The 16,777-nt window shown below is 38.6% G+C and overlaps 1 protein-coding gene across 5 annotated transcripts in view; it reads right to left on the bottom strand.

Annotated features, from left to right (window-relative positions):
- Window positions 1–1,468: 1,468 nt before the first annotated feature.
- AADAT (aminoadipate aminotransferase) overlaps window positions 1,469–16,777 on the bottom strand; it is a 34,732-nt gene continuing 19,423 nt past the window's right edge. For all 5 annotated transcript variants that reach the window (XM_069096987.1, XM_069096993.1, XM_069096981.1 and 2 more), the window contains 7 exons: window positions 14,824–14,906; window positions 11,088–11,184; window positions 8,560–8,621; window positions 7,298–7,362; window positions 4,625–4,731; window positions 3,047–3,148; window positions 1,469–1,720 (listed from right to left, as the gene is read on the bottom strand). In XM_069096987.1, coding sequence (XP_068953088.1) covers window positions 1,679–1,720; window positions 3,047–3,148; window positions 4,625–4,731; window positions 7,298–7,362; window positions 8,560–8,621; window positions 11,088–11,184; window positions 14,824–14,906 — 558 coding nt within the window. In that variant the 3' untranslated portion in view covers window positions 1,469–1,678. The remainder of the gene's footprint in view (window positions 1,721–3,046; window positions 3,149–4,624; window positions 4,732–7,297; window positions 7,363–8,559; window positions 8,622–11,087; window positions 11,185–14,823; window positions 14,907–16,777) is intronic.

Genomic DNA, 16,777 nt, shown 5'->3' with positions numbered 1-16,777 from the left:
CATCCATCCATCCATCCATCCATCCATCCATCCATCCATCCATCCATGGTGCTAGGTACCAGGATATAAGATAATTATGCACTCAAAAGCTTTTGATTAGAGGAGGGAGGGGGGAAGGGATATGACATATATAAAATGCATATTTTACATCAAATGTATACAACTTGTCATTTTAGTTAACACAACAGTTCACACAAAAATGGGTTTTTCCTTTTATTGGGATGTGCTGACTGTCTGCCACAGCTTCCCCAAATGTTGGATAGTTCTGGATTCTTATTAGTTAGCATAAACCACTTATCATAAACCAGACAACACATTTTCTACCAAAAGAATCTCATGCTAAAAAGAGGTACTGGATAATTCAAACTCCATTTAATTCAAAGTTAATTTTTTTTGGGGGGGTCTTGATCTAAAATTAATGACCTTTAGAGTCATCACAAAGTACCCTAGGTTGCTCACACTTTGCTTTACTTTGAACCAAACTTTCCATAAGAAGTATGTATTGATGATTTCTATAATGTTTCAGTTGACTTTGAAATTACTGAATGACAGATGGAATGATTCTTAATCTCTGGATACAGATAATTTGACCTTGAGGCTTTCCTAGTATGGTTAGTAGTATTCAGTTAGTGTAATAGTTATCTATAGTTTCATGGTAGAGATGTGCTATGAAAAAACTGTCTATAAAACATCTTCCTATGAATGAATTCTATAAGAATAAATTCTTATTTTTTCCCATTGTTTACTGGTATGAAAATCAGGCATAAGATTCTCCAGTTGAGAACCTCTGCTGGAGAGGAAGTGACCAGCCCTGTGGTATGCTGGATAAGGTAATGTACTGGTACTGACCATAGTGAAGCTTCTGAAGTACTTTTCCAATTCCAGGATTTTACTTCTAGCCATAAAATGTTTTATACACTTAATAATTGGCACCATCATGATTTTGGGGAAAATCTTTGGGATTCACCACTTTTTGGTGATTGTTTAATTCCTTATTGGAAATAATCTATAATGTTGAATATTCATTAAGTCATGAGAGGCAGCATGGGATAGTGGAGAAAGAGCAGGCCTCCAAGCCAGGAAGACCTGCCTCTGAGTGTGACTCTGGCCAAGTTATTTAACTCAATGCCCCAAGCAACTCTCTAAGACAGTGAGTTGCAGAGAAGGTTCCTACCTACCCTAACCATCTACCAGTGAAGTCACAGTCTAGTTTCCATCTCTAAACTAAAGTCATGTAAAAAAAAAAAAAGGAAACCATCTTTGAATTGAATCATTTCAGTGGAAGTAAAAATACTCTCTTTCAAAGTTACCTAAGTTCAGACTGACTAAATGTATTTTTCATAACAAATTATTGCCTAGAACTCACTATTTGACTATGACACAAATAATTTCAATCTCATATGAAAGTTTTTGAGAACTTCCAAGCAACTAAAAATAGGGTTTGGAATGCAATCTAATTGCAACAAAATGACAACAAAAAACACAGCCATTTTATTAAAAAAAATCATAATGCTGCATTGTAATTTTTGGCAGTTCACTAAAAGGCCTTTCAGGAATGTAACATCCATGATTAAATCTCTAACAAAGCATGGATATAATATCACTACCAATTTCTTCTTTGTGAAATATAAAAGTTGACAGTGAAAATCCATGAATACAATGATTCTTTTCTCTCCTTTCATAAAGATTCTTTTATAAGTTCGGCCAGTCTCTGAAAAGCCTAAAATCAAAATAAAGACATTGTCAGAGGAGAGAGCTCTGTCATAACTTTGTAAGTTCAACTAGGAATGTTCCTTTCCCTTTCCTTGCCTTCCCTTCCCTTGCTTTCCTTTCTCTTCCCTTCCCTTCCTTTCCCTTGCCTTTCCTTCTCTTCCATTCCCTTGCCTTCCCTTCTCTTCCTTTCTTTCTTTCTCCTTCCCTTCTCTTTTATTCCCTTCCCTTCCCTACCATTCACTTCCATTCCTTTTCCTTCCCTTTCCATTTTTTATATCATTTGGTAGGTAGTACACTTGACTTAGGAAGACCTGTGTGAATAAGTGTGTGACCCTAAATAACACTTAACCTCTCTTAGCCTCAGTTTCTGCATCGTAAAACAAACAAACACACACACACACCAGGGGAGGGAGAGAGAGGATCCCTCCATGAACTACATTTGTGGAGGGGAATGAGAGGTGTTTTGAGCTCCTCCACTCTGACCAAGCACCTCATAGGCAGAGTGTCCTTTGGGGAGCAACTGATTTTAGTCAGTTATGGCTACTGAAATAGCAACAAAGGTTACTGGACATACAATCTACATTTGTGCTCCATACTCAAAGCCTTTCTAGTTTAGCAGGATTGTCCAGAGCTGGAGCTCTGCTGCTCTAGCCCTCAGGAACCCAGGGCCACCTTGACACCATGAAGAAGCACTGGAAGAGGACTTTAGTGGACATTATATCTGATGCTTTCTGATCTTTTCTCCAGACCAGTACAACAAGGAAGTGCTATGCGGATGTTTCATATTATTCAGGCATCAACTAGTATTTTCATTTTGTCAGAAAACTAAGAAAATGACTAATTGAACTATAAGTCCAAATACATTCCTAACAAATAGGACTGAGATAGCTCTATTTACCATAGAGCAGATGTTAGTAACCTTTTTGTGTGTGTCATGAGCCCTTTAGCAGTCTGGTGAAGTCTATAGAATCCTTCTCAAAATAATATTTGTTGGCTGTTCCCAGGGGAGCTTTCTATTTGATTTGGAGATGTATTCCATATAAGTTGTTTCCCCCATCAGTTAGAATGTGAACTCCTTAAGGAGCTGCCTTACTTATCTATTTGTATCCCCAGGGCTTAGCACAGTATTTTGTGCATATGAAACACTTAATAAATGCATTTTCATTTATTCATTTGCATATTCATAATGGAGGAAATGTGAAATTTTGGTTTAGAAGTTAGTGAAAATAAAAGATATATTTTCCCCCTAAAATCCCTGAGATCTATCCATGGATCGCTTGGGAGGGGGGTCCCCAGGTTAAGAACACTTGACTACTAAATAAAATATATTCACCTGGTCCATTTGGTCTGGAGAAGACAGAGAAAAGGAAGCTCTGACGTAGGAACTAGGCTTTGAGTTATCAATGTTGAATGCATCCCCAGGAACTAGTAATACCTAAAAGAATAAATTTATGTTAATTTAAATGATTCAACTGAATATGATCTTTAAAAAAGGGTTCTTTTAGAAAAGCAACATTTTGGAGATTAAAAGGGAAAATGATGTATCTGAGGGATAGCAGTGTGATCTCAAATACTTGGACCTCTGAAACCCAAAGTCTAAATATAATTTAAAATTATAAAAACTTGTCCAAAAATGTCATATCAGAAATTACTATCATCAATGAAAGCATTTATTAAATGCTTAGTTGCAAGTCATGCTATGCTAGATGCCTTCCCTTCAGAATTTGTGATCTAAGATAAATACTGAAATTCACAGATATCACTGGGACATAAAGGTGAATATCAACAATAAGGGGCTAAATACACAGACAAAAGAAGTACTCCTACTGGGTGAGTGCACAAACAGGGGGTTGAGGGACCTGTCTTTTCTCTTCCAGGTCAATGTTGAGGTGGGAACATTTCAGGAACTGTTTGAGTGACTGGAGGAAGCTTGAATTGGAGTGAGTTAGTTCCATATTTAAACTGTAATTTGAGCAGACTTGGAGGAGGAAGTGGGATAAGTAGATGAAAATGGCATTAAGCAAACTGGGCCAAGTGAAGAGGGACCACCCATACTACTCTAGAGAAAGAATATTCCTCATCACATATCACCACTTTCTGCCCTCCCATTCTTTATTCAGTTTAGTTTCCCTCCCAACCTGACAATGAAATTAGTGTAATATAGTAGAGAGCATGATGGACTTGCAGTCAGGAAAACTAGTTTGAAACCCACCTTTCACATTTACTAGCTATCTGGTCAAGGGTAAGTCATCGAACATTTCTCACATCTGAACATCTCTCAGATGCCTCACCTATGAAAATGAAGTTGTATCTGATGTCCTAGAAGGTCTCTTCTTACTCTAAATTTACATCTTATGATCTACCAATAATCAACCAACAGTCAAATACATCTATCATTGTCCTTGAGCTCTGTGCTTCATGTGGCACCCTTCAACATCTCTTCCTTCTTGAAACTCTGTTGCTCCTTGGTTTCCATGATGCTACTTCATTCTGGTTCTCCTTCTGGTACCACCTTATTTGTCTCCTTCCCTCTCTACCTCCTCTTTGTTCTTTCATTCCTTAAAGGATCAAAGATCTTAGCCCTTAAAAGGCTCCCCAGATCATCAAGTACAATTTCTTTCTTTTATATTTCGTGAAATCAAAGTCTAGAGATGTGACTTGCTAAGTTAAGTGACTTGCTGAGGGTCTCTTATTAGTTAGTAAATGTCCAAGGTAGCATTTGAACCCAGGTCTTTCTGACTCTGTGTCTAGTATTCTATATACTTCCCCACATGCATCTCAAAGCACTTAATAATATGACTGAGCAATAACTGTTTTAGAATTTACAACCATAAAGGAAAAATGAGAAGTTTTATGGTCACTTAAGTAAAGGATTTAAATTTTCTGTTGAGGTTATTATTATTATTATTACCTCTTTTTGCAAGGCCTTTTCCATAATTAGTTGTTTTGTATCAGAAACACCTGTAATCTTAATCCACAAAAACATCCCAGCAACTGGGACATGCCATTCTGCCAAACCTAGAAATAAAAGAGGGAGGATAAACATCTTTCATCTTTATCTGCAGTGATGGTATCAGAGAAACTACTTGATGATACAAATACTTAGCTAATTAACATGCATTTTGTTTCTCAAAGCTTTCCCTCAAAATATAAAATTAAAAAAACATAATTTTCAAAGTTCTGATAAGTGACATCCCAGATTTCATTTTGGTCAGTGTTTAAATCATCCTGTGTGAGTCCATTATTCAGAAGAAACAATTAAACCAATTGGGTTTTTTTTTTTATTAGTTCATTTGTTTTTTTTCCCCTCTACTAAGTATTAGAACAAATAGTTCAAGGATAAAAAAATTCCACTTAAAAAAATTACTTTCAAAAAAGAAAATCTTGGCCTTCATGAAAATGTGTTGTGCTTTCTCTTCTCCCACGCCTGTCATTCAAACTTATCAGAGCCAACACCATTATTCTAGTCAAGCAGGAAAGATTTCTATCATTACCAAGATTTCCCTGGGGACCTAATACTACAAAATTTGTTCCCTGAAGGTTAGGGCTTAACTATAATTGAGAGAAAGGTTTTATTTTACAAGTGCACCATAGATGGTCATAGCAACCAATCATTCAACTCACTCTTTTGTTGAGAAATGTGACTCAAATGAAATTTTAATGACATACCAACAAAGATTAACAGACATACATATGCATTTAATGTTTGACATAAGATGTAAATAAGCTAGCAGTATTTAAATAACTTTGGAATGAAAGTGTTTTGTCAACAAGTAATTTACACTGGACTGTTGCCTGAGGTCTCAGAAGTGGTACAAACTACTTCTAAAAGGTTTGTGGCTACTTAAAGTAGAAGCTACTTCTCACAGAGTCTTAGATTCTCACAGCTGGAAGAGGATTGGGGGGGTGGAGGTGGGGCTGGGAGAGGGGTGTTTATTCCTTTAACCTCACTGAACCAGCTTTGACAGCTGGAAGGGAGCTCAGGGGTTCCCTAATCCAACCTGCACCCTTGCAACATTTACCAACAAAGGATCATTTAGACTTTGCTAAGACTTCCTGCAAGGAGAGAAGGCATGTTACTTTAGAAGCAACCCATTCTCCTCCTGGTCAGATCTAAGTGCTGTTTCCTTAAATCAAGTCTAAATTTGTCCCTACAAATTCTACTCACTGTCCCTAGTTCTGCTGCTCTCTGGGGACATGTCTAATGAGTCTGGATCCTCTTCCTCATGATGGCCCTTTAAATACTTAAGACAACTACCATGACCCCCTCTATCTCTTCTACTCTCCAGGCTAAACATTCCTAGTTCCTTTAGCTGATCCCTATATAACTTGATTCTGAGGCCATTCATCACCCTGGCTGCCCTCTTCTGGAATGCTCTATAATTCTGGTTGCATTACAAGTTATCAAGGCCCTTCCTATAATGTGGTTCCCATATCCAAACACAATATTCACATGTAGTCTCAGTGGGGCAGAGTACAATGGGATTGTTACCATTCTAGTCTTGGACACCTTACTTTATATCTTCTGATAAGTAGAGTCAATCGCTCTTTTTCATATTGTAAGAGTAGATTGAACTTTGTTTCTAGAGAAATTATATGAAACCTGATGTGAAGTCATACTGGTAGCTAATATAAGAGATAAAACTGCTTGTGGGGAGGGGAAGGGTCGAGGAGGAAGGTTGACCAAGTTTTGTTTTGAGAAGGCCATTTCTCCTATGTATCAAAAATTGTCAGACCAGATGTGGTTCACCAAAGATGAGGTCCATGTCTTAGATAATGGGACTCTTTCTCATGGATATCCTGGGATATCTTCCTTTCTCATGCTATGGATGATGCAGACAAACTAAAAGCATTTATTAAATAAAGTATAAAGATAAATGAGGATAAAAGGGGAGGGGAAATTGAAATGTGGAAATGAGAGATGTAAGCAGGGGTAGAATGGGGTGGGGGTGGGGTTAGGTGTTTTCTTGTATTCTGACCTGACTAATGTGATGCAGGGTGGGAAATTCGAATCAAGATAGATTATAAAAGGGCTTTTGTAATTGTCTTAAGGTGTTCCTGCATCTTCTAGGGGACCCTTCTTCACAAGGAGTTAAAAGCCAGGTCACCTGTCAGAAATGATGTAAAATAAAAATCTTTTTTTCTAAATTCACTCATGGTCAGGTGGAACTCTTGGTAAGATGATTATTTTTCACAATATGCCACCTACTTTAAGTAAGTAAAAAGAAACCCCAAAATTCTAGCAATAGACATTGAACATAATTTTTAAAAAGGACAACCTATTGTTCTACTGAAATTTTAGCAAATGTCCCAGATATCTCTTTAGACTAATAAATAATAGTAAAGAAAATGCAATTAAAAAAACAAAGCTACATAATTTTAGTAAATGAAAGATAAAGCGCAAATGGATTGGATTGTGATGGATATTTGTTCTTTATTAATTTTTGATAATTTTGAGGAAAAGAAATTTTGTAATTGAGACTCTTGTTTTCTTTGGGTCTACAGTTCTTAACAATGGGGAGCTGGGTTCAGCCCAAGGGGAGTAGTTGTTTATTTCTAAGGATGTGATGCACAATCCACTGACCTTTGAGCCACTTGTCTGCAGCTGCCAACATGGCATCTCGCTGCTCCTTATAGAAGGCTATCACCCTAGAAGCCAAAAGCCAATATGAAAAAATCAGAACATTCTTGAAAAGGTTACAGAGGCTAATAAGTCTCTAGAGCATAGTTGAGAAGAAATTGCTCTGGTTTCCAGGTTTCATCAAAGCACAGAGTACTTGGTAAAAGAAGGTAATAAGCCTATTTGTCTATGGAATAGCCCCAGTATGATGAAGGAAAGGGCAAAAATGTGGACCCTGAAAACAAGGTTACATTAGAAGCAGCAGCATCAATCACTAGAAAGGGAATGAGGAAAACTAGATTATGTTCTCAGGCCCATGCGACAAGATTGACTTAGAAACCAAGTCTTCATAAACAAAGTAATTACCCTGATTATTCAGACAGTATGCCTCCTCAGCCCACTTTTTCCAGGTTGCTTTTATATAAATTTCTGTGTGTATAGCACTCACAGCCAAAAACAGAATGTTCCCCCCAAATTCTTAATGCCTTTTTAAGCCATTAAAGCTATATCTATCACATACCCAGGGGTAAGAGTCCATCATCCTTTGGATGTTAAGTTTCCAGTTAAGCATGGGAAAACCTGCTATTTGATGCTACTTTTGAGACTGTTCATGGAAAATCTATACATAATTATTCCATTAACTGATACTTTTTAAATGCCTTTATGATCTTATTATGACAAGCAGTAAGGAGAAGTGGAGAGAGGAAGTCAGGAAAACCTGAATCCCAGTCTTGCCTCTGACATAAACCCTGGACAAGTCATTTAAAGGTTTGGCGCCCTAGGCAACTCTCTAAGATGAAGAGGTGCCAACCTACACCAGTGGGGAGTGTTTCTATAAACTAGGAGTTCTACACACCAAATAAATAATTCAGAGATTCAGATTAAAACCATACAACAAAAAACAAAACAATTGTCCCAGTGTTTCAGTAGCATCTTAACGAGATAAAGTGATACAAAGTGTCAGTTGGAAGTATTACTCCCATAAAACGAACTCTACCAAGTTTCTGAATTATTTTGGCTGCCCTCTCTACATACAAAAAGGAAGAACAAGAAGAACTTCCATAGAGGTGTTGTTAAAAGACTCATACAGAAATCTGAATCAACTTTCATGTTACCCGAACTCCTACAATAGGAGCAAATGTGCAACATTCATTATAACTCACACAGGTGGAAACACCCCATCATGAGTCCTGGGCTTACAAACCTCTTAACCAAATTGTCAATACCTGTCTACGTGCTTCAGGAAGCCCTCTTCTCCCCACTGTTGCAGAAGCTGGGCTATCAGCAGCTAAAAGAGAGAAAACAATGGCCAGGATCATGGCATTTAGTAGGCACTTAATAAATGCATATTGACTAACTGATTAAAATTTACCTATACCTCACTGCAAAATGACTGTTTACATTCTTTTCAGTTGGTTAGATTTAAAAATTGAGGACAGGGGCAGATAGGTGGCACAAAAGGGGGTGGCTAGGTGGTGCAGTGAATAGAGCACTGGCCCTGGAGTCAGGAGGACCTGAGTTCAAATCCGGCCTCAGACACTTAACACTTACTAGCTGTGTGACCTTAGGCAAGTCACTTAACCCCCCAATTGCCCTCCAAAAAGCACAAAAAAAAGGCCAAAAAAATTGAGGACGGGTATTAATCACTTCTAGGGAGCTCTGGTTCTGAACGTTCTCAGATCCTCACTGCCCTGAACTGGAGGAGTATCTAAATTGACAAGTGAAAAAACTAACATTGGATCAAAGCAAAGGAAGCTAATAAATTAACCTCTTTATCATGTCCACCCATTGTTTTGATCTTATCCTCTGAGACCAGACTATGTCCAATCCCTTCAACTACTGGAACACAGCTTTTGTGTCTCCTTTCCCTCAGATCTTGCTTTCTCTGGGCTAAACTTGCCCAGCTCCTTCAAACATTCTTTACGTGACACGGATTCAAGGCCCTTCACTGTCCTGGTTGTCCTCTTCTGGCTACTTTCCAGTCTATCAATGTCTTTCTTAAATTATAGTACACAGAACTGGAATTCCTCAACACATACAGGTGAGAAGCAGGTATACATCTATTCCCAAGGAATGGTATATTGGACTGTTTGCCTGAGGGAGGCCCTCAAAGTAATTTTCCTCTGTTGTATGAGTCACAGAAGAGAAGTGTGGTTGCTCTGTTAAGCTCATTATGATAAGGAAAAATTCCCAATATTTTTACATTCTCCTGGTTCTGCTCACTTCACTCAGCATCAGTTCACATAAGTCTTTCCAGGTTTTTCTGAAGTCTGCCTGTTCATTATTTCTTATAGCACAATAGTATTCCATTACATTCATATGACACACACATTGCCAGAGCTAGCTCAGTGTTTGGGAGGCTCCGAAGGAAAGTATAGGGGAGAAAAGGTATTAGACTGACTACCAAACTGAAGGTCTACAAAGCCGCTGTGCTGACCTCATTGTTGTATGCCTGTGAAATATGGACAGTCTACCAGTACCATGCCAGGAAAGTGAATAGCTTCCATTAGAATTGTCTTAGGAAGATTCTGAAGATCACCCGGCAGGCTAAGGTACCAGACACTGAAGTCCTTACTCAAACTAAACTGCCAAACATTCAAACTCTACTTCAGAGAGCACAACTCCAATGGGCTGGCTACATAGTTTGAATGCAAAATGTAAGCTTACCAAAAAGACTATTTTATGGATAACTCACACAGGGCAAGCATTCACATGGTGGCCAGAAGAAATGATACAAGGACACTCTCAAGAACTTTGGAATTGATTGTATGACATGGGGGACACTGGCACAGGACCACTTAGCATGGTGTGCCCACATCAGAGAAGGTGCTCTGCTCTATGAGCAAAGCAGAATTGAAACAGTTGAAAGGAAATTCAGGATGCATAAATTTAGAATATCCCCCCTGCAAATGTCCACATGGACTATTTGTGCCTGACCTGTGGTAGAGCATTTCGAGATTGTATGGCTCTGATCAGCCACAGTCAGACACACTGAAATTTGACTTTAGCATACTGATGTCATTTTGGTCCTCTTTAAGAATAAAGGATAACAACTAACCAGTAACACAACTTGTTTAGTCATTCCCCAATTGATGGGCATCCCCTCAATTTCCAGTTCTTGGTCACCACAAAAAGAGTTGCTATAAATATTTTTGTATATATGGGTCCTTTTCCCAATTTTATGATCTCTTTGGGATACAGCCCTAGAAGTGGTATTACTGGTCAAAGGGTATGCACAATTTTATAGCCCTTTGGACACAGTTCCAAATTGCTCTCCAGAATGGTTGGCATCCCCTTCTTTTTAAACAGCCACCATGATTTAGTGATGCTCACATAGCACTTTTTAAGTTTGCAAAGAAGCTTTACAAAGATTATCTTGTTTGAGCTTCATGATAACTCTGTGAAACAGGTATAGGTAGCATTCCCTGCATTTTACAAATGAGAAAATTGAGACTCAGAGTTATTAAATGACTTGACCATGATCACATGTGGACAAACTAGTAAATGTCAGAGGTGGAGTTTCAACCAAGGTCTTCATGACTTCAATCTATTTACTACCCCATGTTACCCTCACTTCTCCAAGATCACATGGTTTACAAGTGGTGGGGGCTAGAAACCCAAATGTTCTCATGCGTGCAAGGGCTTCTTCCTGGAACCCCTCCTGCCTGTCCCTACCACCCTACTCTATTTGCAAAAAATCTATTTTCCATGTTCATCACAAAAAAGATGTTCCATTTAGTCAATGGTTCCTTACCTGTGTAAAAGTGCTGGTGTGCATCGTTGACACTTGTATGTGCAAAACAATTTGATCAATTAGAGGTTTAGGACCAGTTATAAAACCTATTCTCAACCTGTGGAAGTACAGAAAAAGTATTACACAAATGACAAAAATTCCAGTCATTGCTTTCATAACTAAACTAACTACTGAATTCCTTTAGAAGGCCCATTTTGACTCTAAGGCCACACAATGTCTTCAAGGATGTGGATGCTAGAAGTGTAAAGTATCCTACTCATATTATTTCACAGCTCATTTAAAGTATGAATTTAAATTTAAGTATAAATTTTTAATGAATGGTTAAACTATGACCAGCATTTCTAGAAGCATATCAAATATATATGAAAATGAAAAATCTAGCAGTTAAACTATTCTGAATTTTAACAATTTTTCTCAATGGTATAAAAACAATTAAAAGCAAATGTCTTTGAAAAATGGAGGCTTACTAAAGAAGAAAAGGTAGATATTAATAATCAGAGTGAAAAGTTGGCATTTTCATTCTCAGGATATTTTATTAAGAATAAGTGGGTTACAAAATGTGCAAACTCAAAGAATAGCTTTTTCATGGTTGACTCTTCTAAAATAAGAAACCTGGTCATGTTTCATAAAGCCCTTTTCTTTTCTTATTTCAGGGTGACTAAAAAATCATTGCCTCAGCAAGTGTCCAGCTACAAGGAGGCAAGAACGTAAATCCCATGGCCATGGCCACAGGGTTTGGGCTACACTAAGATAGGTTCATAGATTTCACTGGTAACAACAGCAATAATAAATAATGGCAAGCATTTATATAGCACCTACTGTGTACCACAAATTGTACCTTAGTACTTTACAAATATTATCTTATTTGAGTCTTACACCAATACTGGGAAGTAGATGCTATTATTATCTTCATTTTACAGTAGAGGAAACAAAGGTTAAGTGCCCAAGGTTACAAAAAGAGTAAGTGTCTTAGGCTGGATTTGAATTAAGATCTTCCTGACCCCAGGTTTGGGGCTCTATTCACTGTGCTGTGAGTATTTCTCCTATCAAAGTAGACCATAATCCCTCTAGTCCTTGATAGAAGTTCTTATGAGTTCCTATGGACAGAAAAATTCATCACGTGATGATCCTTTCTCAGGTGATGAATATCTGAGTTTAGTCAAGATAGTTCTCAGACAACACACCTGGTTGGGTTTGCTGGACCCAGATCTGAAGCTCTTCCAGCCTGTCAAGATCTGTAAGAGGTTGTACTCTTTAGGCATGTGATTTGACCTCTGGGTCACAATGAGGCCTTGAAGCAAGACTTCAGTGCATGTCCATTAATACAAATTTTAAAATGCCTAACAGGAAGTTTCTTTTAAAAGTAATACTTAAATAACAAATCAACAAATCAATCAAAAATCAACAATCAATCAAACATTTATTATGTGCTTGCTCTGTGTTAGGTGAAAGCAATAGTGAAACCACTCCTGATGTCAAGAAGCTTATATTCTACTTGAAAAGACAAAAATGTACATATAGAAAAAAACATACAAGGCAATTTATGGTGTGGGGAGGGGTGGGGGAGATGGACTTGTAGCTGGAAGAAGACAGGAAAAGTTCTCTTGGAGAAGGGGAAGCTTGAACCAAGTCTTGAAAGAAATGAAGTATTCCAACAGGTAGGTATAAGAAAGGAGAGCATTCCAGCAATGGGGGACAGCTAATGAAGAGGCACAGAAATAGAGGATGGAGTGTCATGTACAAGGAAATGTAAGAAGGCCAGCATGGCCAGAGCATAGAGGGCATGAAAGGGACTGATGTGTAACAAGTGTGGAAAGATAAATTATGGCCAGGTTATGAAGAGCTTTGAATGTTAAACATGGAATTTAATATATGATCCTAGAGGTGATAGGTAGGATACTGGGTAGGGGAGAGATAGAAATGGATCACTTTGGCAGTTATGTGGAGGCAAGATTGGAGGGAAGAGACTTGTGGAAGGGAAACTAAATATAAGGATACTGCACTGATGTGAGAGATAATAAAGACTGAACTAGAGCAGTGGCTTTGTGCATGAAAAGAAGAGGGAGGATGAGGTTGATTTATGGAAACAATAAGACTTGGTAACTGAATGTGGGGTAAGAGCAAGGAGTCAAGGATTACACTGAAGTTTTGAAGCTGGATGAGTGGAACAATGGTGGTGCCTTCAAAAGATATCTGGAAGAGGAGACAGTTTAGGGAAAAAGATAATGAGTTCTAATTTGGACATATTGAGTTTGAAAAGCTTATTTCTATCTATAGGTATAATCAAAATGTTTATTAGGAAGTTGGTATTGCAGAACTGGAGAGAGTTTAGGACAGGATATATAAAATTGGTATCTTCTATGATTCATGATCTTCAATGATTATTGAACCTATAGGAATTGATTAGGTTCTCTGAACCACAGAGAAAGAAGAGAAGAGGATAGTTGGGGGCATAACACAGATGCTGATCCTGGAAAGGTGAGTGAGGAGTGGTCAAATACGAGAACTAGGAGAGAGCCACGTCATAAAAACTTAGAGGGGTGGCCAGGTGGCTCAGCGAGTAAGAGCACCGGTTCCAGTGTTGGGACAACCTGGAGATCGAATCCCGGGCTCAGACACTCAGCACCACACCCAGAAATAACTGGCCGTGTAACCTTGAGCAAGTTACTTAACCCCAATTGCTTAAAAAAAAAAAACTTAGAGAGGTGAGTATCCAAGAGAAGAGGGTAGTCAATAGGGCCAGATACTACAGAGAGGTGAAGAGAGATGAGGATTAAATGTGGGCAAATATAATGAAATACTATTCTATTATGCCATAAGAAATGAGGAGAGGCAGTTTCAGAGAAACCTGGGAAGACTTGTATGATGTGATAGAGAGTAAAGTGAGCAGAACCAAGAGAATAATTTATATAACAACATGGCAAAAGCAAACAACTCTGAAAGACTTAAAAATGCTTATCAACATAATGACCAACCACAATTCCAGAAGACTGAGGATGAAACATACTACCTGCCTCCTGGCAGAGAGGTGATGGATTCTAGGTACAGAATTGAAACATATATTTTTGGATATGGCCAATATGGAAATTTGTTTCACATGACTTTATGAGGGGTTTTTCTTTTTTTTTTTTCAGTAGTAGAGTATGCAGAGGTAAAACAGACTTTTCTTAATCAAAAGCAATAAACATTTCTTATGGTAACCCTGGTAACCATAGAGCATTTTCAGTTGGATGATGACACCAGAAACTATACCAAAAATATATACACCAAAAATTAGAGGTGAAGTTGAGATCAAAGAATAGTTATGGGAGTGGTAAGGCAGATAGAAAGTGGGAATGAGAAGAAGGTATAGTCACATAGGGAATTCCAGAGCTCTGGATCAAGGAAGTGGGTGACAGTAAGATCCAACCCTGTATGTAACTGAGGTGAAGTGGATGAGTAGGTCATGGGAACTGAGAAGTTTGAGAAACTGGGAAATAAGGGTATTTGAAGAAATGTCAAGATGAAAGAGTCCCCTAGCAGGAGTTGACATAGAAATAACAATGGTACTTTTTTTTTCTTTTTGGAGGGCATTTGGGATTAAGTGACTTGCCCAAGGTCACATGGCTAGTGAGTGTTAAGCAGTATTTGAACTCAGGTCCTCCTGACTCCAGGACTGGTGCTCTACTCACTGGACCACCTAGCTGCCCCCACAATGGTACTTTCAAGATGGATGTTATCTGAAAAATAATCTTACCCTGAAGACAGAATTTTTGAAAAAGAATCTGTTCTGATGACACGACCATCAGTGTCCATAGAAAGAAACGTTGGTGCCCAAGGCTGAAAAACAAAACCAAAAGTAATTATGGAATTGTACTAGGCCCTAGATAACTGCTTTAAGTTACATTTTTTTTCTTCTTCTATCATTTCCATTTTCATTATCCCAGCCCCTTCTAGGAGAGAGAAGCCAGACTTCATGTTCTTTTGTAAATACTTGGCCTCGTTCATGGTTTCTTCAGCAATATACTGTATGTACAGGGGTTAGGCTGAGCATAAATCCCAGTTGCAGATGAAGACAATTTTTACAAACTTTAGGGAAACTCCTAAAAGTCTCTCCTCACTCCACAGGGAAGAATCAGATCAAGAGAAAGGACTGTGGGACAAGTTGAAAATGAAGGATGGTGGGTACATACAGAGTAGTGAAGAGTCAGCTAGACAAATAAAACAAAGAAAATGGAAACTGGAATTGGCATAGTTTATAGAATGAGCCTAAGACTACCATAATTGGATGCAAAATATAAAGGAGTCCACAGTTATGATGAGGATAAAAGGTCGTGGTTGTGTGTGGTTTGTCCTTCATTCTTGAAGCCAACCATGGCATCAGGGGGGTGATGACGTGACTTGCAACTGACTTTGACATGAGTGAGAGTGCGACATGCAAAAGCACCAGCTTCACGTTCTCCTACTGGCTGTCCTACTGGACCACCTATTGTCCAATCCCTGAGACCCAGAGTCAATTGGGTTTAAGGTTTGGTCTGAGATTGAAATTTAGCCAGTAAACCTCCAAATAACTAGATAGGTTTTGGCCATCAAAATTTCCCTTCTTTTGGGCAGAACACCCTCAGGTAAGTGTTAAGGAAGGAGAATGGAGGGGAGAAAAGGAGGGAGGAGGAGCTGAGTTGTACAGCTGGAACTGGCCAGTTGGGTCTCCATTCAGGCAGCACAGACTACTCACAGGATTGTCCTTCATTCTTGAAGAGGACCATGACATCAGGGAGATGATGACATGCCTTGCAACTGACTTTGATTTGAGTGAGGGAGAGCTGTGCAAAGTCACCAGTCTCACTTTCTCCTCTGGGTCCAGTGGCTAGATATTGATCAGGATGACTGGAGATGGCCCAGGATACAGTGGGAGCCTTTGACCCTTTTAAGGGTCTTTTCAAGTGCTCATTTTGAGTGAGGTAACTCACATTTAGTGAATAGGCCTCTTTAAGAAGTGAGTCAAAGGATGGCTCCTTTAATTAAAAAAAAAAATAAAACTGGGGAGGGAAAACCCTTAGGGTTGCTGGCCAAGAGAGAAAGAGTTACTATTTACATTCACTCTAAGCCAGAAAGGCCCCTAAAATAGCCATTAAGTACAACGAGGATAAAAAAAGGGATAGGCAGGGTCGGCTATGTGGCACAGTGAATAGAGCACCAGCCCTGGAGTCAGGAGGACCTGGGTTCAAATCCAGCCTCAGATACTTGACACACTTACTAGCTGTGTGACTTTGGGCAAGTCACTGAACCCCAACTACCCTCCAAAAAGCCAAAAAAAAAAAAAAGGGATAGGCAAAGGAAGGCATGCATAGGCAAACTTTAGGGATAGTGCTTTAAGGTCTTAAAAGCACTTTCCTCACAATAATCCAGTGAAATAGGTAGTGAGAGTATTATTACTTCCATTTCACAGATGAGAAAAACCTGGGGTTCTGGGAGTTGGCTGTTACATTATACAAACAGGTAAACAAGAGAAAAAGTTAATTTGTTAGCTTACAGGCAAGTACAAAATAAAATGGAAGATGGAAATGCTTCCTTCCTTCTTTCCTCCCTCTTCCTCTTATTTTCCTTCTTTCTCTTCTCATCTTCTCTTTTCTTTCTTTCTCTTTCTGTCTTTCTCTTTTACCAGTGTGCTTCTTTGAGCTATATAGAATATCTATAAACTTGGTTTCCTG

This window comes from Petaurus breviceps, unplaced genomic scaffold (assembly GCF_028583685.1).
Source record: "Petaurus breviceps papuanus isolate PSGF00001 unplaced genomic scaffold, PetGlider_PUasm1.0 126, whole genome shotgun sequence".
NCBI classification, from domain to species: Eukaryota; Metazoa; Chordata; class Mammalia; order Diprotodontia; family Petauridae; genus Petaurus; species Petaurus breviceps.
The sequence above is the reverse complement of the archived record's forward strand: the minus strand, read 5'-3'. Positions and strand labels throughout refer to the sequence as shown.